This window comes from Carcharodon carcharias, chromosome 24, assembly GCF_017639515.1.
Source record: "Carcharodon carcharias isolate sCarCar2 chromosome 24, sCarCar2.pri, whole genome shotgun sequence".
Lineage (NCBI taxonomy): Eukaryota > Metazoa > Chordata > Chondrichthyes > Lamniformes > Lamnidae > Carcharodon > Carcharodon carcharias.
The window spans coordinates 11,582,477-11,607,501 of record NC_054490.1 but is presented as its reverse complement, the minus strand read 5'-3'; the positions used below and the strand labels follow the sequence as shown (position 1 = coordinate 11,607,501).

At 62.8% G+C, this 25,025-nt stretch overlaps 1 protein-coding gene across 1 annotated transcript in view; it reads left to right on the top strand.

Annotated features, from left to right (window-relative positions):
* Positions 1–25,025, top strand: part of LOC121269338 (NACHT, LRR and PYD domains-containing protein 14-like) — a 59,539-nt gene that overhangs the window by 6,824 nt on the left and 27,690 nt on the right. The window contains exons 5-6 of the mRNA XM_041173888.1: positions 3,757–3,843; positions 5,644–5,814. Coding sequence (XP_041029822.1) covers positions 3,757–3,843; positions 5,644–5,814 — 258 coding nt within the window. The remainder of the gene's footprint in view (positions 1–3,756; positions 3,844–5,643; positions 5,815–25,025) is intronic.

The following is a 25,025-nucleotide window of genomic DNA, read 5'->3' as shown; positions in this document are numbered from 1 at the left end:
GGGGCCAGGCTGTGGGCCGAGGTGGCGGGGCTGGGCGAGCGGGCCCGCCGGGCCTACGCCCGGAGGCTCCGGGGGGAGGGGGAGGGGCTGGAGGAGGGGCCGGGGGACGGCGGCGGCGGCGGCGGCGGCGGCGGCTCCTCCTACCTGTGGGGGCTGTGCTCCGACCCGGCCTACTGCTGGCTGGCCTGCTCCTCCCCGGGCCCCCAGCCCCCGCCTCGCACCGCCACCCAGCTGCTGGCCGGCTACCTCCACGGGGCCCTGAGCCGGCGGCCGGACGGCGACCCCCTGGGGCTGGTGGTCCGGGCCGGCCGGATGGCCCTGGAGGGCCTGTCCCGGCGCAGCGGCCTCTTCGGGGAGGGGGACCTCCGGCGCCACGGGCTGGAGCCCTCGCGGCTGGTGCCGGCCCTGGCCCGGGGGGCGCCGGCGGCCGGCTACGCCTTCCACCAGCCGGCCCTGCAGGCCTTCCTGGCGGCCCTGGCCCAGTACCTGGACCCCGAGCGCCGGGACCTGCCGCAGCTCCTCCGCTCCGCCCGGGAGGCCGGCGACGGGCGCTACGGGGCCTTCCTGCGCTTCCTGCTGGGCCTCTCGGCCCGGGCCTCCACCCGCCGGCTGGAGGAGCTGCTGCCGCCGCTGCCCCACCGCTCCGTCTGCCAGGCCATCCGCTGGCTGGAGGACCAGGTCCAGGCTGAGGCCAAGAGCAAGGAGCCGAGCCGGCACCGCCTCCTCCCCCTGGCCCACTACCTCCACGAGGGCCGCAACCAGCGGCTGGCCCGCTTGCTGGCGCGCTCCGTCTCCCGCCTGGCGCTGGGCAGCGGCCAGCCCCAGCCGGGGTCCCGCCTCGACCCGCCCGACTGCGCCGCCCTCTCCTACGTCCTCCAGCACTGCGAGTCCGTCAGCACCTTGAGCTTCGACAACTGCTACATCCAGGCCGAGGGCATCAAGCACCTCCTGCCCGCCCTCCTCAACTGCAAGCGCCTCAGGTAAAGCACCGGCCCCGGCACGTCGCCATCCTCCGAGGCGGGGGGTGGGGGGGGTGGGGGGTGGGGGGAGGGAGGAGGGCGGATCGGGCGCGGGAGCACTGGGGAACCCCTGGCCTCCCTCCGAAATCCTGCCTGCGTTGAGCATGTTGAATCCGTGAGCCCCCAGAACCTCTCTTGCACCTGCCTCCTCCGTCCCACTTGCCAACGTAGACGGAAGATAAAAGCTGGAAAGGGTCACTGAGAGATCAAGTGCGTCGCCCAAGCGGCGGGAGGGGCAGTTGAATACAGGCCGTCAGACATTCAACCAGAAAGTGAGGGTCCTCGAGAGGGTGCAGCTGAGATTGACCATTATGGTCCCAGCGATGGGTGGTTTTAGCTACAAGCTGCTACAACATAATATTCACACCACACAAGTGCCAGGCAATGACCATCTCCAACAAGAGAGAATCTAACCATCGCCCCTTGACATTCAATGGCATTACCATCACTGAATCCCCCCACAATCAGCATCCTGGGAGGGTTACCATTGACCAGAAACTGAACTGGGACCAGCCATATAAATACTGTGGCTACAAGAGCAGGTCGGAAGCTGGGAATCCTGTGGAGAGTAACTCACCTCCTGTCTCCCTAAAACCTGTCCAACGTCTACAAGGCACAAGTCAGGAGTGTGATGGGATACTCCCCATTTTCCTGGATGAGTGCAGCTCCCACAACACTCAAGAAGCTCGACACCATCCAGGACAAAGCAGCCCCGCTTGATCGACACCCCATCCATAAACATTCACTCCCTCCACCACCGACGCACAGTAGCAGCAGCGTGTGTACCATCTACAAGATGCACTGCAGCAACTCACCAAGGCTCTTTCGACAGCACCTTCCAAACCCACGACCACTACCATCTAGCTGGACAAGGGCAGCAGACACATGGGGAACACCCACCACCTGGAAGTTCCCCGTCGAGCCACTCACCATCCTGACTTGGAAATATATCGGCCGTTCCTTCACTGTCGCTGGGGTCAAAGTCCCGGTACTCCCTCCTAACAGCACGGTGGGTGTACCTACACCACACGGGACAAAATCCTGGAACTTCCTCCCTAACAGCGCCGTGGGTGTACCTACACCACACGGGACTGCAGCGGTTCAAGAAGGCAGCTCACCCACCACCTTCTCAAGGGGCAATTAGGGATGGGCAATAAATGCTGGGCCTGGCCAGCGAAGCCCACATCCCGGGAATGAATAAAATATAGGTTAAGTTGGAGAAGCTGGGGCTGTTCTTCTTGGAGCAGAGGGGATTGAGGGGAGATTTGATCGAGGTGTACGAGATGATGACCGGTTTGGTTACGGTAAACAAAAGTGGTTCCCATTCACTGAAACAGGGGGTAGGGGAGAGAAATTTAAAGTTTTGGGCAAGAGATGTGGGGTGAATGTGAGGGAGAACGTTTTGACACAGTGATTGGTAATGACCTGGACCTCGCTGCCCACGAGGGCGGTGGAAGCGGAGACGACCAATGATTTGGAATGGAAATTGGGTGGGCATTGGAGGGAAATAAACTCGCAGGGATACGGGGGGGGTGGAGCAAGGGGGACTGGGACTGACTGGATTGCTCTAAGGGGAGCCAGCACAGACTGAATGGGCTGAATGGGGCCTCCTCCTGTTCCTGTGTAACAGGCTCGAGGAGGGGGGGCTGAATGGGGCCTCCTCCTGTCCCTGTATAACAGGCTCGAGGGGCTGAATGGGGCCTCCTCCTGTTCCTGTGTAACAGGCTTGAGGAGGGGGGGCTGAATGGGGCCTCCTCCTGTTCCTGTGTAACAGGCTCGAGGAGGGGGGGCTGAATGGGGCCTCTTCCTGTCCCTGTGTAACAGGCTCGAGGAGGGGGGGCTGAATGGGGCCTCCTCCTGTCCCTGTATAACAGGCTCGAGGGGCTGAATGGGGCCTCCTCCTGTTCCTGTGTAACAGGCTTGAGGAGGGGGGGCTGAATGGGGCCTCCTCCTGTTCCTGTGTAACAGGCTCGAGGAGGGGGCTGAATGGGGCCTCCTCCTGTCCCTGTGTAACAGGCTCGAGGAGGGGGGGCTGAATGGGGCCTCCTCCTGTCCCTGTGTAACAGGCTCGAAGAAGGGACTGAATGGGGCCTCCTCCTGTCCCTGTGTAACAGGCTCGAAGAAGGGACTGAATGGGGCCTCCTCCTGTTCCTGTGTAACAGGCTCGAGGGGGGGGGCTGAATGGGGCCTCCTCCTGTTCCTGTGTAACAGGCTCGAGGAGGGGCTGAATGGGGCCTCCTCCTGTTCCTGTGTAACAGGCTCGAGGAGGGGGCTGAATGGGGCCTCCTCCTGTCCCTGTGTAACAGGCTCGAGGAGGGGGGGCTGAATGGGGCCTCCTCCTGTCCCTGTGTAACAGGCTCGAAGAAGGGACTGAATGGGGCCTCCTCCTGTTCCTGTGTAACAGGCTCGAAGAAGGGACTGAATGGGGCCTCCTCCTGTTCCTGTGTAACAGGCTCGAGGAGGGGGCTGAATGGGGCCTCCTCCTGTTCCTGTGTAACAGGCTCGAGGAGGGGGGCTGAATGGGGCCTCCTCCTGTTCCTGTGTAACAGGCTCGAAGAAGGGACTGAATGGGGCCTCCTCCTGTTCCTGTGTAACAGGCTCGAGGAGGGGGCTGTATGGGGCCTCCTCCTGTTCCTGTGTAACACGCTGGAGGAGGGGGGCTGAATGGGGCCTAACTTTATCCTTCAATAATCCTGGCATTTCTTTCTCTCTCTCTCTCTCTCTCTCTCTGTACCAGTCTGGTTGGGAACAATCTTCGTGATGAAGGGGTGAGGATCCTGTGTATGGTTCTGAGGGATGCTGACTGCAAAGTCATTGAGCTCGAGTGAGTACAAATGCCCCCCGTTTCATCCATCCCTGAAGCCTGAGCTGTCAAGCCGGCTAATTGGCATCTGATTGCTGAAACCTTTAAGAACATGGGAAATAGGAGCAGGAGAGTGGGCCGATCAGCCCCTCGAGCCTACCCTCCCATTCGGCAAATCATGTCTAATCTGATTGTGGCCTGACCCCTACTTTCTTCCCTGTGCCCGTCTCCGTCTTCAATGGGAGACCCCTCGTTCTGAAACTGTGCCCTCCCCACCCTCGTTCTAGATTCCCCCCCCACCACGAGGGGGAAACATCCTCTCACCATCCACCCTGTCAAACCCCCCTCCCTCCCTCCAGAATCCGATAGGTTTCAATAAGACCACCCCTCATTCTTCTAAACTCCAATGGGTACAGGGCCCAACCTGCTCACCCTTTCCTCATCAGACAAACCCCCTTCACCCCAGGAACCAGCCGAGTGAACCTTCTCTGAAAGGCCTCCAATACGAGTCTATCGATCCTTAAGTAAGGAGACCGAAACTGTCCACAGGACTCCCGGTGTGGAATCACCTGTACAGTTGGAGCAAGACTTCCCGACTTTTACACTCCATCCCCCTCACAATGAAGCCCATTCGGGCCTCCGCTGAAGTATTGTATCCAATTCTGGGCGCCGCACGCATCGAGGCCTTGGAGAGGAGAAGTATTAGAGATACTCGAGATGAGGGATTTCATTCATGTGGAGGGACTGTACAGGGCGTTGGTGAGGCCACTGCTGGAGCCCTGTGGACCGTTTCAGTCTCCTTACTTAAGGATCGATACACTCGCATTGGAGACCATTCAGAGAAAGTTCACTGGGTTGATTCCTGGGGTGAAGGGGGTTTGTCTGATGATGAAAGGGTGAGCAGGTTGGGCCCTGTACCCATTGGAGTTTAGAAGAATGAGGGGTGGTCTTATTGAAACCTATCAGATTCTCAGGGAGGGAGGGGGGCTTGACAGGGTGGATGCTGAGAGGGTGTTTCCCCCTCGTGGGGGAGGGGAATCTAGAACGAGGTCGGGGGGTGGGCACAGTTTCAGAATGAGGGGTCTCCCATTGAAGACGGAGATGAGGAGGAATTCCCTCTCTCGGAGGGTCGTCAGACTGTGGAATTCTCTCACCCCCCAGAGATCGGGGGGGCCGGGTCACTGAATATATTCAAAAATTAGATCAATAGAATTTTGGGAACTGAGGGAATTACGGCACATGGGGATAGGTTTGAGAGTGAAGTTGAGGTGGAAGATCTGCTGTAATCGTTGAGCAGACTCGAGGGGCTGAAGGGCCTCCCCCAGCTTCTGTGTAATAAGCTTGAGAGGGGATGAATGGCTCCCTCCTGTTCCTGTGCAACAGGCTGAGAAGGGGCAGAATGGCCTCCTCCTGTTCCTGTGCAACTGGCTCGAGGAGGGGGCTGAATGGGGCCTCCTGCTGTTCCTGTGTAACAAGCTCGAGAAGGGCTGAATGGCCTCCTCCTGTTCCTGTGTAACAGGCTCGAGGAGGGCGGCTGAATGGGGCCTCCTCCTGTTTGTGTGTAACAGGCTCGAAGAGGGGGCTGAATGGGGCCTCCTCCTGTTCCTGTGTAACAGGCTCGAGGGGCTGAATGGGGCCTCCTCCTGTTCCTGTGTAACAGGCGCGAGGAGGGGGCTGAATGGGGCCTCCTCCTGTCCCTGTGTAACAGGCTCGAGGAGGGGGCTGAATGGCCTCCTTCGTTGGTGTTCTATTGATGCTGCTTCCTCTTCACTCTCTGTCTCACATCCTCTCTCTCTCTCTCTCTCTCTCCCTGCTCTCTAGGCTTGCCAGGAATGGCCTGACCTGGGTTTGTGTTGCAGACCTCATCTCCGCCCTTGTCTCAAATCCCTCGATCAATGGCCTAAGCTTAAACAAGAACAATCTTGGGGATATTGGTGTGCAGCAGCTTGCTGAAGGGCTGCAGCATCCGGACTGTAACGTTGAGATTATCCAGTGAGTAAATGGAAGGGAGGGAGGGAGGAACTCTGGAAAAGTACAATCACCAGGAAATTGGTACTGAGCAAATTGTTGGGGCTGAGGGCTGACAAATCCCCGAGTCCGGATGGACTTCACCCTAAGGTCATGAAAGGAGGGGTTAGTGACGGAGCTGACACACTGGTTTTAATTTTCCAAAATTCCCTAGGTTCAGGGAAGGTTCCATTAGATTGGAAATTAGCAAATATAACTCCTTTATTCAAAAAGGGAGAAAGACAGAAATCAGGAAACTACAGGCCAGTTAGTCTGACATCTGTCATGGGGAAAACGTTAGATATTTATAGCCGGGCTATAAAAGTTCAAAGCAATCAGGCAGAGTCATCATGGCCCTGTGAAAGCGAAATTGTGTTTAAACAATTTATTGGAGTTCTTTGAGGATAAAAGGGAAGCAGTGGATGTTCTGTACTTAGATTTCCAGAAGGCATTTGATAAAGTGCCACAGGAAAGTTTATTGTGGAATATAAAAGCTCATGGTGTAGGGGGTAACATATTGGCGTGGATAGAAGATTGACTGGCTGACAGGAAGCAGAGAGCTGGCATCGATGGGATGTGATGAGTGGTGTGTCACAGGGATCAGAGCTGGGGCCTCAACTTTTTACAGTTTATATAAATAACTTGGGTGAAGGGACTGAAGGAATGGTGGCTCAACTTGCTGCTGACACAAAGATAGGCAGGAAAGTACATTGTGAAGAGGAAGTAAAGAGGGCACAAAGGGACATGGATAGGTTAGTGGGCAATGATCTGGCAAATAGGGAAAACATGGGCAAATATGAAATCATTCATTTTGGCAGGAAGAATAATTAAGAAGCTTATTCTCTAAATGGTGAGAGATTGCAGAGCTCTGAGATGCAGAGGGATCTGGGTGTCCTAGTGCATGAATCACAAGGTTAGTGAGCAGGTACAGCAGGTAATGAGGAAAGTTAATCGAATGTGATCATTTATTGTGAGGGGGGAATCAAATACAGAAGTAGGGAGGTTATTCTCCAGTTGTACAGGGCACTGGTGAGACCACATCTGGAGTATTGTGTACAGCACTGGTCTCCTTATTTAAGGAAGGATGTAACTGCGTTGGAAGCAGTTCAGAGAAGGTTTACCAGACTAATCCCAGGAATGGGTGGGTTGTCTTATGAGGATAGGCTGGACAGGTTAGGCTCGTATCCGCTGGAGTTTAGCAGAGTGAGAGGTGACTTGATTGAAACCTTTAAGATCCTGAGGGGTCTGGACAGGGTGGATGTGAAGATGGTGTTTCCTCTTGTGGGAGAATCTAGAACGAGGAGGGGGTCACTGTTTAAAAATAAGGGGGTCACCCATTTAAGACAGAGATGAGGAGAAACGTTTTCTCTCAGAGGGTGGTGAGTATTTGGAACTCTCTTCCCCAACAGGAGGCGGAAACAGAGTCTCTGAATATTTTTAACACCGAGCGAGATAGATTCTTGATTAACAAGGGGGTGAAAGGTTATTGGGGGTCAGCGGGAATGTGGGGTTCAGGTTACACTCAGATCAGCCACGGTCTTATTGAATGGGGGGAGCAGAGCTCGAGGGGCCGAGTGGTCATATGAGTAACAGAACACCACTTTCCCAACTATTCTACTCTCTCAGTCCTGCTGAGCCAAACCACACCCCAGGCACCCCACATCAGCAGATATGGTGGCCAGAGGAGGTTAGAGAGATAGGAAGTATTGTAATGGCTGGAGGAGGTTACAGAGATAGGGAGAGTTGTAGGGACTGGAGGAGGTTACAGAGATAGGGCGGTTTGTAGGGGCTGGAGGAGGTTACAGAGATAGTGAGGGTTGTAGGGGCTGGAGGAGGTTACAGAGATAGGGAGGGTTGTAGGGGCTGGAGGAGGTGACAGAGACAGGGAGGGTTGTAGGGGCTGGAGGAGGTGACAGAGACAGGCAGGGTTGTAGGGGCTGGAGGAGGTTACAGAGATAGGGAGGGTTGTAGGGGCTGGAGGAAGTTACAGAGATAGGGCGGCTTGTAGGGGCTGGAGGAGGTTACAGAGATAGGGAGTGTTGTAGCGGCTGGAGGAGGTTACAGAGATAGGGAGGGTTGTAGGGGCTGGAGGAGGTTACAGAGACAGGGAGGTTGTAGGGGCTGGAGGAGTTTACAGAGATAGGGAGGGTTATAGGGGCTGGAGGAGGTTACAGAGATAGGGAGAGTTGTAGGGGATGGAGGAGGTTACAGAGACAGGAAGGGTTGTAGGGGCAGGAGAAGGTTACAGAGATAGGGAGGGGTGTAGGGGCTGGAGGAGTTTACAGAGATAGAAAGGGTTGTAGGGGCTGGAGGAGGTTACAGAGATAGGGAGGGCTGTAGGGGCTGGAGGAGGTTACAGAGATAGGGAGGGTTGTAGGGGCAGGAGGAGGTTACAGAGATAGGGACGGGTGTAGGGGCTGGAGGAGGTTACAGAGATAGGAAGGGTTGTAGGGGCTGGAGGAGGTTACAGAGATAGGGAGGGCTGGAGGAGGTTACAAAGATAGGGTTGTAGGGGCTGGAGGAGGTTACAGAGATAGGGAGGGTTGTAGGGGCTGGAGGAGGTTACAGAGATAGGGAGGGTTGTCGGGGCTGGAGGAGGTTAGAGAGATAGGGAGGGGTGTAGGGGCTGGAGGAGGTTACAGAGATAGGGAGGGTTGTAGGGGCTGGAGGATGTGACAGAGATAGGGTTGTAGGGGCTGGAGGAGGTTACAGAGATAGGGAGGGTTGTACGGGCTGGAGGAGGTTACAGAGATAGGGAGGGTTGTAGGGGCTGGAGGAGGTTACAGAGATAGGGAGGGTTGTAGGGGCTGGAGGAGGTTAGAGAGATGGGGAGGTTTGCAAGGGTTGGAGGAGTTTACAGAGGTAGGGAGGGTTGTAGGGGCTGGAGAATGTTACAGAGATAGGGAGGGTTGTAGGGGCTGGAGGAGGTTACAGAGATAGGGAGGGTTGTAGGGGCTGGAGGATGTGACAGAGATAGGGAGGGTGGTACGGGTTGGAGGAGGTTACAGAGATAGGGAGGGTTGTAGGGGCTGGAGGATGTGACAGAGATAGGGAGGGTGGTACGGGTTGGAGGAGGTTACAGAGATAGGGAGGGTGGTACGGGTTGGAGGAGGTTACAGAGATAGGGAGGGTTGTAGTGTCTGGAGGAGATTACAGAGATAGGGAGGGTGTAGGGGCTGGAGGAGGTTACAGAGATAGGGAGGGTTGTAGGGGCTGGAGAATGTTACAGAGATAGGGAGGGTTGTAGGGGCTGGAGGATGTGACAGAGATAGGGAGGGTGGTACGGGTTGGAGGAGGTTACAGAGATAGGGAGGGTTGTAGGGGCTGGAGGATGTGACAGAGATAGGGAGGGTGGTACGGGTTGGAGGAGGTTACAGAGATAGGGAGGGTTGTAGGGGCTGGAGGATGTGACAGAGATAGGGAGGGTGGTACGGGTTGGAGGAGGTTACAGAGATAGGGAGGGTGGTACGGGTTGGAGGAGGTTACAGAGATAGGGAGGGTGGTACGGGTTGGAGGAGGTTACAGAGATAGGGAGGGTGGTACGGGTTGGAGGAGGTTACAGAGATAGGGAGGGTTGTAGGGACTGGAGGAGGTTACAGAGATAGGGAGGGTGGTACGGGTTGGAGGAGGTTACAGAGATAGGGAGGGGATGAGTGCGTGGATAGATTTGATCACGAGGAGGAATGTTAGAATCGCTGCATTTGTAGATTGGGAGAGGGTGGGTGATGGGTGAACGGGATTCGGGGTGATTTAGGAGAGTGGAGAAGCAGAAATTCTGATGAGCTAATTGTTGAAGAGGGAGAGGAGAGGGGACAGGAGGGCAGTGTGGAGAGGAGAGGGGACAGGAGGGCAGTGTGGAGAGGGGAGGGGACAGGAGGGCAGTGTGGAGAGGAGAGGGGACAGGAGGGGAGTGTGGAGAGGGGAGGGGACAGGAGGGCAGTGTGGAGAGGAGAGGGGACAGGAGGGCAGTGTGGAGAGGGGAGGGGACAGGAGGGGCAGTGTGGAGAGGGAGGGGACAGGAGGGGAGTGTGGAGAGGGGAGGGGACAGGAGGGGAGTGTGGAGAGGGGACAGGAGGGGAGTGTGGAGAGGAGACAGGAGGGGAGTGTGGAGAGGGGACAGGAGGGGAGTGTGGAGAGGGGAGGGGACAGGAGGGGAGTGTGGAGAGGGGACAGGAGGGGAGTGTGGGGAGGGGACAGGAGGGGAGTGTGGAGAGGGGAGGGGACAGGAGGGGAGTGTGGAGAGGGGAGGGGACAGGAGGGGAGTGTGGAGAGGGGACAGGAGGGGAGTGTGGAGAGGGGAGGGGACAGGAGGGGAGTGTGGAGAGGGGACAGGAGGGGAGTGTGGAGAGGGGACAGGAGGGGAGTGTGGAGAGGGGAGGGGACAGGAGGGGAGTGTGGAGAGGGGACAGGAGGGGAGTGTGGAGAGGGGAGGGGACAGGAGGGGAGTGTGGAGAGGGGAGGGGACAGGAGGGGAGTGTGGAGAGGGGAGGGGACAGGAGGGGAGTGTGGAGAGGGGAGGGGACAGGAGGGGAGTGTGGAGAGGGGACAGGAGGGGAGTGTGGAGAGGGGACAGGAGGTGAGTGTGGAGAGGGGAGGGGACAGGAGGGGAGTGTGGAGAGGGGAGGGGACAGGAGGGGAGTGTGGAGAGGGGACAGGAGGGGAGTGTGGAGAGGAGACAGGAGGGGAGTGTGGAGAGGGGACAGGAGGTGAGTGTGGGGAGGGGAGTGGACAGGAGGGGAGTGTGGAGAGGGGACAGGAGGGGAGTGTGGAGAGGAGACAGGAGGGGAGTGTGGAGAGGGGACAGGAGGTGAGTGTGGGGAGGGGAGGGGACAGGAGGGGAGTGTGGGGAGGGGACAGGAGGGGAGTGTGGAGAGGGGACAGGAGGGGAGTGTGGAGAGGGGACAGGAGGGGAGTGTGGAGAGGGGACAGGAGGGGAGTGTGGAGAGGGGACAGGAGGGGAGTGTGGAGAGGGGAGGGGACAGGAGGGGAGTGTGGAGAGGGGACAGGAGGGGAGTGTGGAGAGGGGACAGGAGGGGAGTGTGGAGAGGGGACAGGAGGGGAGTGTGGAGAGGGGACAGGAGGGGAGTGTGGAGAGGGGACAGGAGGGGAGTGTGGAGAGGGGACAGGAGGGGAGTGTGGGGAGGGGAGGGGACAGGAGGGGAGTGTGGAGAGGGGACAGGAGGGGAGTGTGGAGAGGGGACAGGAGGGGAGTGTGGAGAGGGGACAGGAGGGGAGTGTGGGGAGGGGACAGGAGGGGAGTGTGGAGAGGGGACAGGAGGGGAGTGTGGAGAGGGGACAGGAGGGGAGTGTGGAGAGGGGACAGGAGGGGAGTGTGGAGAGGGGACAGGAGGGGAGTGTGGAGAGGGGACAGGAGGGGAGTGTGGGGAGGGGAGGGGACAGGAGGGGAGTGTGGAGAGGGGACAGGAGGGGAGTGTGGGGAGGGGACAGGAGGGGAGTGTGGGCAGGGGAGGGGACAGGAGGGGAGTGTGGAGAGGGGACAGGAGGGGAGTGTGGAGAGGGGACAGGAGGGGAGTGTGGAGAGGGGACAGGAGGGGAGTGTGGAGAGGGGACAGGAGGGGAGTGTGGAGAGGGGACAGGAGGGGAGTGTGGAGAGGGGACAGGAGGGGAGTGTGGAGAGGGGACAGGAGGGGAGTGTGGAGAGGGGACAGGAGGGGAGTGTGGGGAGGGGAGGGGACAGGAGGGGAGTGTGGAGAGGGGACAGGAGGGGAGTGTGGAGAGGGGACAGGAGGGGAGTGTGGAGAGGGGACAGGAGGTGAGTGTGGAGAGGGGACAGGAGGGGAGTGTGGGGAGGGGAGTGGACAGGAGGGGAGTGTGGAGAGGAGACAGGAGGGGAGTGTGGAGAGGGGACAGGAGGGGAGTGTGGAGAGGGGACAGGAGGGGAGTGTGGAGAGGAGAGGGGACAGGAGGGCAGTGTGGAGAGGGGAGGGGACAGGAGGGGAGTGTGGAGAGGGGAGGGGACAGGAGGGGAGTGTGGAGAGGGGAGGGGACAGGAGGGGAGTGTGGAGAGGGGACAGGAGGGGAGTGTGGAGAGGAGAGGGGACAGGAGGGGAGTGTGGAGAGGGGACAGGAGGGGAGTGTGGAGAGGGGAGGGGACAGGAGGGGAGTGTGGAGAGGGGACAGGAGGGGAGTGTGGAGAGGGGACAGGAGGGGAGTGTGGAGAGGGGACAGGAGGGGAGTGTGGAGAGGGGACAGGAGGGGAGTGTGGAGAGGGGAGGGGACAGGAGGGGAGTGTGGAGAGGGGAGGGGACAGGAGGGGAGTGTGGAGAGGGGAGGGGACAGGAGGGGAGTGTGGAGAGGGGACAGGAGGGGAGTGTGGAGAGGGGACAGGAGGGGAGTGTGGAGAGGGGAGGGGACAGGAGGGGAGTGTGGAGAGGGGACAGGAGGGGAGTGTGGAGAGGGGACAGGAGGGGAGTGTGGAGAGGGGAGGGGACAGGAGGGGAGTGTGGAGAGGGGAGGGGACAGGAGGGGAGTGTGGAGAGGGGAGGGGACAGGAGGGGAGTGTGGAGAGGGGACAGGAGGGGAGTGTGGAGAGGGGACAGGAGGGGAGTGTGGAGAGGGGACAGGAGGGGAGGGTGGGTGGGGAGTGGACAGGAGGGGAGTGTGGAGAGGGGACAGGAGGGGAGTGTGGAGAGGAGACAGGAGGGGAGTGTGGAGAGGGGACAGGAGGGGAGTGTGGGAGGGAGGGGACAGGAGGGGAGTGTGGGGAGGGGAGGGGACAGGAGGGGAGTGTGGAGAGGGGACAGGAGGGGAGTGTGGAGAGGGGACAGGAGGGGAGTGTGGAGAGGGGACAGGAGGGGAGTGTGGGGAGGGGAGGGGACAGGAGGGGAGTGTGGAGAGGGGACAGGAGGGGAGTGTGGAGAGGGGACAGGAGGGGAGTGTGGGGAGGGGAGGGGACAGGAGGGGAGTGTGGAGAGGGGACAGGAGGGGAGTGTGGAGAGGGGACAGGAGGTGAGTGTGGAGAGGGGAGGGGACAGGAGGGGAGTGTGGAGAGGGGAGGGGACAGGAGGGGAGTGTGGAGAGGGGAGGGGACAGGAGGGGGATGTGGAGAGGGGACAGGAGGGGAGTGTGGAGAGGGGACAGGAGGTGAGTGTGGAGAGGGGACAGGAGGGGAGTGTGGGGAGGGGAGTGGACAGGAGGGGAGTGTGGAGAGGGGACAGGAGGGGAGTGTGGAGAGGAGACAGGAGGGGAGTGTGGAGAGGGGACAGGAGGTGAGTGTGGGGAGGGGAGGGGACAGGAGGGGAGTGTGGGGAGGGGAGGGGACAGGAGGGGAGTGTGGAGAGGGGACAGGAGGGGAGTGTGGAGAGGGGACAGGAGGGGAGTGTGGAGAGGGGACAGGAGGGGAGTGTGGGGAGGGGAGGGGACAGGAGGGGAGTGTGGAGAGGGGACAGGAGGGGAGTGTGGAGAGGGGACAGGAGGGGAGTGTGGGGAGGGGAGGGCACAGGAGGGGAGTGTGGAGAGGGGACAGGAGGGGAGTGTGGAGAGGGGACAGGAGGTGAGTGTGGAGAGGGGACAGGAGGGGAGTGTGGGGAGGGGAGGGGACAGGAGGGGAGTGTGGAGAGGAGACAGGAGGGGAGTGTGGAGAGGGGACAGGAGGGGAGTGTGGAGAGGGGACAGGAGGGGAGTGTGGAGAGGAGACAGGAGGGGAGTGTGGAGAGGAGACAGGAGGGGAGTGTGGAGAGTGGACAGGAGGGGAGTGTGGAGAGGGGACAGGAGGGGAGTGTGGAGAGGGGACAGGAGGTGAGTGTGGAGAGGGGACAGGAGGGGAGTGTGGGGAGGGGAGTGGACAGGAGGGGAGTGTGGAGAGGAGACAGGAGGGGAGTGTGGAGAGGGGACAGGAGGGGAGTGTGGAGAGGAGACAGGAGGGGAGTGTGGAGAGGAGACAGGAGGGGAGTGTGGAGAGGAGACAGGAGGGGAGTGTGGAGAGGGGACAGGAGGGGAGTGTGGAGAGGGGACAGGAGGGGAGTGTGGAGAGGGGACAGGAGGGGAGTGTGGAGAGGGGACAGGAGGGGAGTGTGGAGAGGGGACAGGAGGGGAGTGTGGAGAGGGGACAGGAGGGGAGTGTGGAGAGGGGACAGGAGGGGAGTGTGGAGAGGGGACAGGAGGGGAGTGTGGAGAGGGGACAGGAGGGGAGTGTGGAGAGGGGACAGGAGGGGAGTGTGGAGAGGGGACAGGAGGGGAGTGTGGAGAGGGGAGGGGACAGGAGGGGAGTGTGGAGAGGGGACAGGAGGGGAGTGTGGAGAGGGGACAGGAGGGGAGTGTGGAGAGGGGACAGGAGGGGAGTGTGGAGAGGGGACAGGAGGGGAGTGTGGAGAGGGGACAGGAGGGGAGTGTGGAGAGGGGAGGGGACAGGAGGGGAGTGTGGAGAGAGGAGGGGACAGGAGGGGAGTGTGGAGAGGAGAGGGGACAGGAGGGGAGTGTGGAGAGGGGACAGGAGGGGAGTGTGGAGAGGGGACAGGAGGGGAGTGTGGAGAGGGGACAGGAGGGGAGTGTGGGGAGGGGAGGGGACAGGAGGGGAGTGTGGAGAGGGGACAGGAGGGGAGTGTGGAGAGGGGACAGGAGGGGAGTGTGGAGAGGGGACAGGAGGGGAGTGTGGAGAGGAGAGGGGACAGGAGGGGAGTGTGGAGAGGAGAGGGGACAGGAGGGGAGTGTGGAGAGGGGACAGGAGGGGAGTGTGGAGAGGGGACAGGAGGGGAGTGTGGAGAGGGGACAGGAGGGGAGTGTGGAGAGGGGACAGGAGGGGAGTGTGGAGAGGGGACAGGAGGGGAGTGTGGAGAGGGGACAGGAGGGGAGTGTGGAGAGGGGACAGGAGGTGAGTGTGGAGAGGGGACAGGAGGGGAGTGTGGAGAGGGGACAGGAGGGGAGTGTGGAGAGGGGACAGGAGGGGAGTGTGGGGAGGGGACAGGAGGGGAGTGTGAAGAGGGGACAGGAGGGGAGTGTGGAGAGGGGACAGGAGGGGAGTCTGGAGAGGGGAGGGGACAGGAGGGGAGTGTGGAGAGGGGACAGGAGGGGAGTGTGGACAGGGGACAGGAGGGGAGTGTGGGGAGGGGACAGGAGGGGAGTGTGGAGAGGGGACAGGAGGGGAGTGTGGAGAGGGGAGGGGACAGGAGGGGAGTGTGGAGAGGGGAGGGGACAGGAGGTGAGTGTGGAGAGGGGACAGGAGGGGAGTGTGGGGAGGGGAGTGGACAGGAGGGGAGTGTGGAGAGGGGACAGGAGGGGAGTGTGGAGAGGAGGACAGGAGGGGAGTGTGGAGAGGGGACAGGAGGTGAGTGTGGGAGGGGAGGGGACAGGAGGGGAGTGTGGGGAGGGAGGGGACAGGAGGGGAGTGTGGAGAGGGGACAGGAGGGGAGTGTGGAGAGGGGACAGGAGGGGAGTGTGGAGAGGGGACAGGAGGGGAGTGTGGAGAGGGGAGGGGACAGGAGGGGAGTGTGGAGAGGGGACAGGAGGGGAGTGTGGAGAGGGGACAGGAGGGGAGTGTGGGAGGGAGGGGACAGGAGGGGAGTGTGGAGAGGGGACAGGAGGGGAGTGTGGAGAGGGGACAGGAGGGGAGTGTGGAGAGGGGAGGGGACAGGAGGGGAGTGTGGAGAGGGGAGGGGACAGGAGGGGAGTGTGGAGAGGGGAGGGGACAGGAGGGGAGTGTGGAGAGGGGACAGGAGGGGAGTGTGGAGAGGGGACAGGAGGGGAGTGTGGAGAGGGGACAGGAGGGGAGTGTGGGAGGGGAGACAGGAGGGGAGTGTGGAGAGGGGACAGGAGGGGAGTGTGGAGAGGGACAGGAGGGGAGTGTGGAGAGGGGACAGGAGGTGAGTGTGGGAGGGAGGGGACAGGAGGGGAGTGTGGGAGGGGAGGGGACAGGAGGGGAGTGTGGAGAGGGGACAGGAGGGGAGTGTGGAGAGGGGACAGGAGGGGAGTGTGGAGAGGGGACAGGAGGGGAGTGTGGGAGGGGAGGGGACAGGAGGGGAGTGTGGAGAGGGGACAGGAGGGGAGTGTGGAGAGGGGACAGGAGGGGAGTGTGGGGAGGGGAGGGGACAGGAGGGGAGTGTGGAGAGGGGACAGGAGGGGAGTGTGGAGAGGGGACAGGAGGGGAGTGTGGAGAGGGGACAGGAGGGGAGTGTGGGAGGGGAGGGACAGGAGGGGAGTGTGGAGAGGGGACAGGAGGGGAGTGTGGAGAGGGGACAGGAGGGGAGTGTGGAGAGGGGACAGGAGGGGAGTGTGGAGAGGGGACAGGAGGGGAGTGTGGAGAGGGGACAGGAGGGGAGTGTGGAGAGGGGACAGGAGGGGAGTGTGGAGAGGGGACAGGAGGGGAGTGTGGAGAGGGGACAGGAGGGGAGTGTGGAGAGGGGACAGGAGGGGAGTGTGGAGAGGGGACAGGAGGGGAGTGTGGAGAGGGGACAGGAGGGGAGTGTGGAGAGGGGACAGGAGGGGAGTGTGGAGAGGGGACAGGAGGGGAGTGTGGAGAGGGGACAGGAGGGGAGTGTGGAGAGGGGACAGGAGGGGAGTGTGGAGAGGGGACAGGAGGGGAGTGTGGAGAGGGGACAGGAGGGGAGTGTGGAGAGGGGACAGGAGGGGAGTGTGGAGAGGGGACAGGAGGGGAGTGTGGAGAGGGGGGACAGGAGGGGAGTGTGGAGAGGGGGGACAGGAGGGGAGTGTGGAGAGGGGACAGGAGGGGAGTGTGGAGAGGGGACAGGAGGGGAGTGTGGAGAGGGGAGGGGACAGGAGGGGAGTGTGGAGAGGGGACAGGAGGGGAGTGTGGAGAGGGGACAGGAGGGGAGTGTGGAGAGGGGACAGGAGGGGAGTGTGGAGAGGGGACAGGAGGGGAGTGTGGAGAGGGGACAGGAGGGGAGTGTGGAGAGGGGACAGGAGGGGAGTGTGGAGAGGGGACAGGAGGGGAGTGTGGAGAGGGGACAGGAGGGGAGTGTGGAGAGGGGACAGGAGGGGAGTGTGGAGAGGGGACAGGAGGGGAGTGTGGAGAGGGGACAGGAGGGGAGTGTGGAGAGGGGACAGGAGGGGAGTGTGGAGAGGGGACAGGAGGGGAGTGTGGAGAGGGGACAGGAGGGGAGTGTGGAGAGGGGACAGGAGGGGAGTGTGGAGAGGGGACAGGAGGGGAGTGTGGAGAGGGGGACAGGAGGGGAGTGTGGAGAGGGGACAGGAGGGGAGTGTGGAGAGGGGACAGGAGGGGAGTGTGGAGAGGGGACAGGAGGGGAGTGTGGAGAGGGGAGGGGACAGGAGGGGAGTGTGGAGAGGGGGACAGGAGGGGAGTGTGGAGAGGGAGGGGACAGGAGGGGAGTGTGGAGAGGGGACAGGAGGGGAGTGTGGAGAGGGGGACCAGGAGTGGAGGTGTGTGGAGAGGGGACAAGGAGGGGAGGTGAGAGAGGGGACAGGAGGGAGTGAGTACAGAGTTGGAGAGGGGACAGGAGGTGAGTGTGGAGAAGGGGACAGGAGGGGAGTCATGGAGAGGGGACAGGAGGGGAGTGTGGGGAGGGGACAGAAGGGAGTGTGGAGAGAGAGTGGACAAGGAGGGGAGTTGAAGTGGGGACAGGAGGGAGTGTGGAAGAGGGGACAGGAGGGGAGTGTGGAAGGGGGGACAGGAGGGGAGTGTGGGTGAGGGGACAGCGAGGGGAGGTGTGAGATGGGGGGACAGGGAGGGGGAGGTGTGGGAGAGGGGAAGGGGACAGGAGGGGGAGTGTGGAGAGGGGACAGGAGGGGAGTGTGGAGAGGGGAGGGGACAGGAGGGGGAGTGTGGAGAGGGGAGGGGACAGGAGGGGAGTGTGGAGAGGGGACAGGAGGGGGAGTGTGGAGAGGGTGAGGGGACAGGAGGGGAAGTGTGAGTGGACAGGAGGGGAGTGTGGAGAGGGGACAGGAGGGGAGTGTGGAGGGGAGGGGACAGGAGGGGAGTGGGTGGAGAGAGGGGACAGGGGGAGTGTGGAGGAGGGGGACAGGAAGGGGAGTGTGGAGAGGGGACAGGAGGGGAGTGTGGAGAGAGGACAGGCGGGGGAGTGTGGAGAGGGGACAGGAGGGGAGTGTTTGGAGAGGGACAGGAGGGGAGTGTTGGAGAGGGGACAAGGAGGGGAGTGTGGGAGGGAGGGGGGACAGGAGGGGAGTGTGGAGAGGGGACAGGGAGGGGAGTGTGAGGGAGGGACATGGAGGGGAGTAGTGGATGGGGAGGGGACAGGAGGGGAGTGTGAGAGGGGACAGGAGGGGAGTGTGGGAGAGGGGACAGGAGGGGGAGTGTGGAGAGGGGACAGGAGGGGAGTGTGGAGAGGGGACAGGAGGGGAGTGTGGAGAGGGGACAGGAGGGGAGTGTGGAGAGGGGACAGGAGGGGAGTGTGGAGAGGGGACAGGAGGGGAGTGTGGAGAGGGAGGGACAGGAGGGGAGTGTGGAGAGGGGACAGGAGGGGAGTGTGGAGAGGGGACAGGAGGGGAGTGTGGAGGAGGGGACAGGAGGGGAGTGTGGAGAGGGGACAGGAGGGGAGTGTGGAGAGGGGACAGGAGGGGAGTGTGGAGAGGGGACAGGAGGGGAGTGTGGAGAGGGGGACAGGAGGGAGTGTGGAGAGGGGACAGGAGGGAGTGTGGAGAGGGACAGGAGGGGAGTGTGGAGAGGGGACAGGAGGGGAGTGTGGAGAGGGGAGGGGACAGGAGGGGAGTGTGGAGAGGGACAGGAGGGGAGTGTGGAGGAGGGGACAGGAGGGGAGTGTGGAGAGGGGACAGGAGGGGAGTGTGGAGAGGGAGGGGACAGGAGGGGAGTGTGGAGAGGGGACAGGAGGGGAGTGTGGAGAGGGGACAGGAGGGGAGTGTGGAGAGGGGACAGGAGGGGAGTGTGGAGAGGGGACAGGAGGGGAGTGTGGAGAGGGGACAGGAGGGGAGTGTGGAGAGGGGACAGGAGGGGAGTGTGGAGAGGGGACAGGAGGGGAGTGTGGAGAGGGGACAGGAGGGGAGTGTGGAGAGGGGACAGGAGGGGAGTGTGGAGAGGGGACAGGAGGGGAGTGTGGGAGGGAGGGGACAGGAGGGGAGTGTGGAGAGGGGACAGGAGGGGAGTGTGGAGAGGGGACAGGAGGGGAGTGTGGAGAGGGGACAGGAGGGGAGTGTGGAGAGGGGACAGGAGGGGAGTGTGGAGAGGGGACAGGAGGGGAGTGTGGAGAGGGGACAGGAGGGGAGTGTGGAGAGGGGACAGGAGGGGAGTGTGGAGAGGGGACAGGAGGGGAGTGTGGAGAGGGGACAGGAGGGGAGTGTGGAGAGGGAGGGGACAGGAGGGGAGTGTGGAGAAGGGACAGGAGGGGAGTGTGGAGAAGGGGGACAGGAGGGAGTGTGGAGAGGGGGACAGGAGGGGAGTGTGGAGAGGGACCCAGGAGGGGAGTGTGGAGAGGGGACAGGAGGGGAGTGTGGAGAGGGAGGGGACAGGAGGGGAGTGTGGAGAGGGGACAGGAGGGGAGTGTGGAGAGGGGAAAGGAGGGGAGTGTGGGAGAGGGGACAGGAGGGGAGTGTGGAGAGGGGACAGGAGGGGAGTGTGGAGAGGGACAGGAGGGGAGTGTGGAGAGGGGACAGGAGGGGAGTGTGGAGGGAGGGGACAGGAGGGGAGTGTGGAGAGGGGACAGGAGGGGAGTGTGGAGGAGGGGACAGGAGGGGAGTGTGGAGAGGGGACAGGAGGGGAGTGTGGAGAGGGGACAGGAGGGGAGTGTGGAGAGGGGACAGGAGGGGAGTGTGGAGAGGGGACAGGAGGGAGTGTGGAGAGGGGACTGGAGGGGAGTGTGGAGAGGGGACAGGAGGGGAGTGTGGAGAGGGGAGGGGACAGGAGGGGAGTGTGGAGAGGGGACAGGAGGGGAGTGTGGAGAGGGGACAGGAGGGGAGTGTGGAGAGGGACAGGAGGGAGTGTGAGAGGGGACAGGAGGGGAGTGTGGAGAGGGACAGGAGGGGAGTGTGGAGAGGGGACAGGAGGGGAGTGTGGAGAGGGGACAGGAGGGGAGTGTGGAGAGGGGACAGGAGGGGAGTGTGGAGAGGGGACAGGAGGGGAGTGTGGAGAGGGGACAGGAGGGGAGTGTGGAGAGGGGACAGGAGGGGAGTGTGGGAGGGGAGGGGACAGGAGGGGAGTGTGGAGAGGGGACAGGAGGGGAGTGTGGAGAGGGGACAGGAGGGGAGTGTGGAGAGGGGACAGGAGGGGAGTGTGGAGAGGGGACAGGAGGGGAGTGTGGAGAGGGGACAGGAGGGGAGTGTGGGAGGGAGGGGACAGGAGGGGAGTGTGGAGAGGGGACAGGAGGGGAGTGTGGAGAGGGGAGGGGACAGGAGGGGAGTGTGGAGGGAGGGACAGGAGGGGAGTGTGGAGAGGGGGACAGGAGGGGAGTGTGGAGAGGGGACAGGAGGGGAGTGTGGAGGAGGGGACAGGAGGGAGTGTGGAGAGGGGACAGGAGAGGAGTGTGGAGAGGGGACAGGAGAGGAGTGTGGAGAGGGGACAGGAGGGGAGTGTGGAGAGGGGGACAGGAGGGGAGTGTGAGAGGGGACAGGAGGGGAGTGTGGAGAGGAGACAGGAGGGGAGTGTGGAGAGGGGACAGGAGGGGAGTGTGAGAGAGATAGGAGGGGAGTGTGGAGAGGGGGACAGGAGGGGAGTGTGAGGAGGGGACAGGAGGGGGAGTGTGGAGATGGGGACAGGAGGGGAGTGTGGAGAGGGAGGGGACAGGAGGGAGTGTGGAAGAGGGGACAGGAGGGGAGTGTGGAGAGGGACAGGAGGGGGAGTGTGGAGAGGGGACAGGAGGGGAGTGTGGAGAGGGGACAGGAGGGGAGTGTGGAGAGGGGACAGGAGGGGAGTGTGGTGAGGGGACAGGAGGGGAGTGTGGAGAGGGGGACAGGAGGGGAGTGTGGAGAGGGACAGGAGGGGAGTGTGGAGAGGGGACAGGAGGGGAGTGTGGAGAGGAGAGGGGACAGGAGGGGAGTGTGGGGAGGGGGGGGGACAGGAGGGGAGTGTGGAGAGGGGGACAGGAGGGGAGTGTGGAGAGGGGACAGGAGGGGAGTGTGGAGAGGGGACAGGAGGGAGTGTGAGAGAGGGGACGGAGGGGAGTGTGGAGAGGGGACAGGAGGGGAGTGTGGAGAGTGGGACAGGAGGGGAGTGTGAGAGGGGGACAGGAGGGGAGTGCTGGAGAGGGGACAGGAGGGGGAGTGTGGAGAGGGGACAGGAGGGGAGTGTGGAGAGGGAGGGGACAGGAGGGGAGTGTGGAGAGGGGGGACAGGAGGGGAGTGTGGAGAGGGGACAGGAGGGGAGTGTGGAGAGGGGACAGGAGGGGAGTGTGGAGAGGGGACAGGAGGGGAGTGTGGAGGGGGAGGGGACAGGAGGGGAGTGTGGAGAGGGGACAGGAGGGGAGTGTGGGAGAGGGGACAGGAGGGGAGTGTGGAGAGGGGACAGGAGGGGAGTGTGGAGAGGGGACAGGAGGGGAGTGTGGAGAGGGGACAGGAGGGAGAGGAGGAGGAGTGAGGGGAGGGGACAGGAGGGGAGTGTGGAGAGGGGACAGGAGGGGAGTGTGGAGAGGGGACAGGAGGGGAGTGTGGAGAGGGGACAGGAGGGGAGTGTGGAGAGGGGACAGGAGGGGAGTGTGGAGAGGGGACAGGAGGGGAGTGTGGAGAGGGAGGGGACAGGAGGGGAGTGTGGAGAGGGGACAGGAGGGGAGTGTGGAGAGGGGACAGGAGGGGAGTGTGGAGAGGGGACAGGAGGGGAGTGTGGAGAGGGGACAGGAGGGGAGTGTGGAGAGGGGGACAGGAGGGGAGTGTGGAGAGGGGACAGGAGGGGAGTGTGGAGGGGAGGGGACAGGAGGGGAGTGTGGAGAGGGGACAGGAGGGGAGTGTGGAGAGGTGACAGGAGGGGAGTGTGGAGAGGGGACAGGAGGGGAGTGTGGAGAGGGGACAGGAGGGGAGTGTGGAGAGGGGACAGGAGGGGAGTGTGGAGAGGGGACAGGAGGGGAGTGTGGAGAGGGGACAGGAGGGGAGTGTGGAGAGGGGACAGGAGGGGAGTGTGGAGAGGGGACAGGAGGGGAGTGTGGAGAGGGGACAGGAGGGGAGTGTGGAGAGGGGACAGGAGGGGAGTGTGGAGAGGGGACAGGAGGGGAGTGTGGAGGAGGGGACAGGAGGGGAGTGTGGAGAGGGGACAGGAGGGGAGTGTGGAGAGGGGACAGGAGGGGAGTGTGGAGAGGGGACAGGAGGGGAGTGTGGAGAGGGGACAGGAGGGGAGTGTGGGAGGAGGGGACAGGAGGGGAGTGTGGAGAGGGGACAGGAGGGGAGTGTGGAGAGGGGACAGGAGGGGAGTGTGGAGAGGAGACAGGAGGGGACAGGAGGGGAGTGTGGAGAGGGGACAGGAGGGGACAGGAGGGGACAGGAGGGGAGTGTGGAGAGGGGACAGGAGGGGAGTGTGGAGAGGGGACAGGAGGGGAGTGTGGAGAGGGGACAGGAGGGGAGTGTGGAGAGGGGACAGGAGGGGAGTGTGGAGAGGGACAGGAGGGGAGTGTGGAGAGGGGACAGGAGGGGAGTGTGGAGAGGGGACAGGAGGGGAGTGTGGAGAGGGGACAGGAGGGGAGTGTGGAGAGGGACAGGAGGGGAGTGTGGAGAGGGGGACAGGAGGGGAGTGTGGAGAGGGGGACAGGAGGGGAGTGTGGAGAGGGGACAGGAGGGGAGTGTGGAGAGGGAGGGACAGGAGGGGAGTGTGGAGAGGGGACAGGAGGGGAGTGTGGAGAGGGGACAGGAGGGGAGTGTGGAGAGGGGACAGGAGGGGAGTGTGGAGAGGGGACAGGAGGGGAGTGTGGAGAGGGGACAGGAGGGGAGTGTGGAGAGGGGACAGGAGGGGAGTGTGGAGAGGGGACAGGAGGGGAGTGTGGAGAGGGGACAGGAGGGGAGTGTGGAGAGGGGACAGGAGGGGAGTGTGGAGAGGGGACAGGAGGGGAGTGTGGAGAGGGGACAGGAGGGGAGTGTGGAGAGGGGACAGGAGGGGAGTGTGGAGAGGGGACAGGAGGGGAGTGTGGAGAGGGGACAGGAGGGGAGTGTGGAGAGGGGACAGGAGGGGAGTGTGGAGAGGGGACAGGAGGGGAGTGTGGAGAGGGGACAGGAGGGGAGTGTGGAGAGGGGGGGACAGGAGGGGAGTGTGGAGAGGGGACAGGAGGGGAGTGTGGAGAGGGGACAGGAGGGGAGTGTGGAGGAGGGGACAGGAGGGGAGTGTGGAGAGGGGACAGGAGGGGAGTGTGGAGAGGGGACAGGAGGGGAGTGTGGGAGGAGGGGACAGGAGGGGAGTGTGGAGAGGGGACAGGAGGGGAGTGTGGAGAGGGGACAGGAGGGGAGTGTGGAGAGGGGACAGGAGGGGAGTGTGGAGAGGGGACAGGAGGGGAGTGTGGAGAGGGGACAGGAGGGGAGTGTGGAGAGGGGAGGGGACAGGAGGGGAGTGTGGAGAGGGGACAGGAGGGGAGTGTGGGGAGGGGACAGGAGGGGAGTGTGGAGGAGGGGACAGGAGGGGAGTGTGGAGAGGGGACAGGAGGGGGAGTGTGGAGAGGGGACAGGAGGGGAGTGTGGAGAGGGGAGGGGACAGGAGGGGAGTGTGGAGAGGGGACAGGAGGGGAGTGTGGAGAGGGGACAGGAGGGGAGTGTGGAGAGGGGACAGGAGGGGAGTGTGGAGAGGGGACAGGAGGGAGTGTGGAGGGGAGGGGACAGGAGGGGAGTGTGGAGAGGGGGACAGGAGGGGAGTGTGGAGAGGGGACAGGAGGGGAGTGTGGAGAGGGGACAGGAGGGGGAGTGTGGAGAGGGGACAGGAGGGGAGTGTGGAGAGGGGACAGGAGGGGAGTGTGGAGAGAGGGGACAGGAGGGGAGTGTGGAGAGGGGACAGGAGGGGAGTGTGGAGAGGGGGACAGGAGGGGAGTGTGGAGAGGGACAGGAGGGGAGTGTGGGAGGGGACAGGAGGGAGTGTGGAGAGGGACAGGAGGGGAGTGTGGAGAGGGGACAGGAGGGGAGTGTGGAGAGGGGACAGGAGGGGAGTGTGGAGAGGGGACAGGAGGGGAGTGTGGAGAGGGGACAGGAGGGGAGTGTGGAGAGGGGAGAGGAGGGGAGTGTGGAGAGGGGACAGGAGGGGAGTGTGGGAGGAGGGGACAGGAGGGGAGTGTGGAGAGGGGACAGGAGGGGAGTGTGGAGAGGGGACAGGAGGGGAGTGTGGAGAGGGGACAGGAGGGGAGTGTGGAGAGGGGACAGGAGGGGAGTGTGGGGAGGGGACAGGAGGGGAGTGTGGAGAGGGGAGGGGACAGGAGGGGAGTGTGGGGAGGGGACAGGAGGGGAGTGTGGAGAGGGGACAGGAGGGGAGTGTGGAGAGGGGACAGGAGGGGAGTGTGGAGAGGGGACAGGAGGGGAGTGTGGAGAGGGGACAGGAGGGGAGTGTGGAGAGGGGACAGGAGGGGAGTGTGGAGAGGGGACAGGAGGGGAGTGTGGAGAGGGGAGGGGACAGGAGGGGAGTGTGGAGAGGGGACAGGAGGGGAGTGTGGAGAGGGAGGGACAGGAGGGGAGTGTGGAGAGGGGACAGGAGGGGAGTGTGGAGAGGGGACAGGAGGGGAGTGTGGAGAGGGGACAGGAGGGGAGTGTGGAGAGGGGGACAGGAGGGGAGTGTGGAGAGGGGACAGGAGGGGAGTGTGGAGAGGGGACAGGAGGGGAGTGTGGAGAGGGGACAGGAGGGGAGTGTGGAGAGGGGACAGGAGGGGAGTGTGGAGAGGGGACAGGAGGGAGTGTGGAGAGGGACAGGAGGGGAGTGTGGAGAGGGGACAGGAGGGGAGTGTGGAGAGGGGACAGGAGGGGAGTGTGGAGAGGGGACAGGAGGGGAGTGTGGAGAGGGGACAGGAGGGGAGTGTGGAGAGGGGACAGGAGGGGAGTGTGGAGAGGGGACAGGAGGGGAGTGTGGAGAGGGGACAGGAGGGGAGTGTGGAGAGGGGAAGGGACAGGAGGGGAGTGTGGAGAGGGGACAGGAGGGGAGTGTGGAGAGGAGAGGGGACAGGAGGGGAGTGTGGAGAGGAGACAGGAGGGGAGTGTGGAGAGGGACAGGAGGGGAGTGTGGAGAGGGGACAGGAGGGGAGTGTGGAGAGGGAGGGACAGGAGGGGAGTGTGGAGAGGGGACAGGAGGGGAGTGTGGAGAGGGGACAGGAGGGGAGTGTGGAGAGGGGACAGGAGGGGAGTGTGGAGAGGGG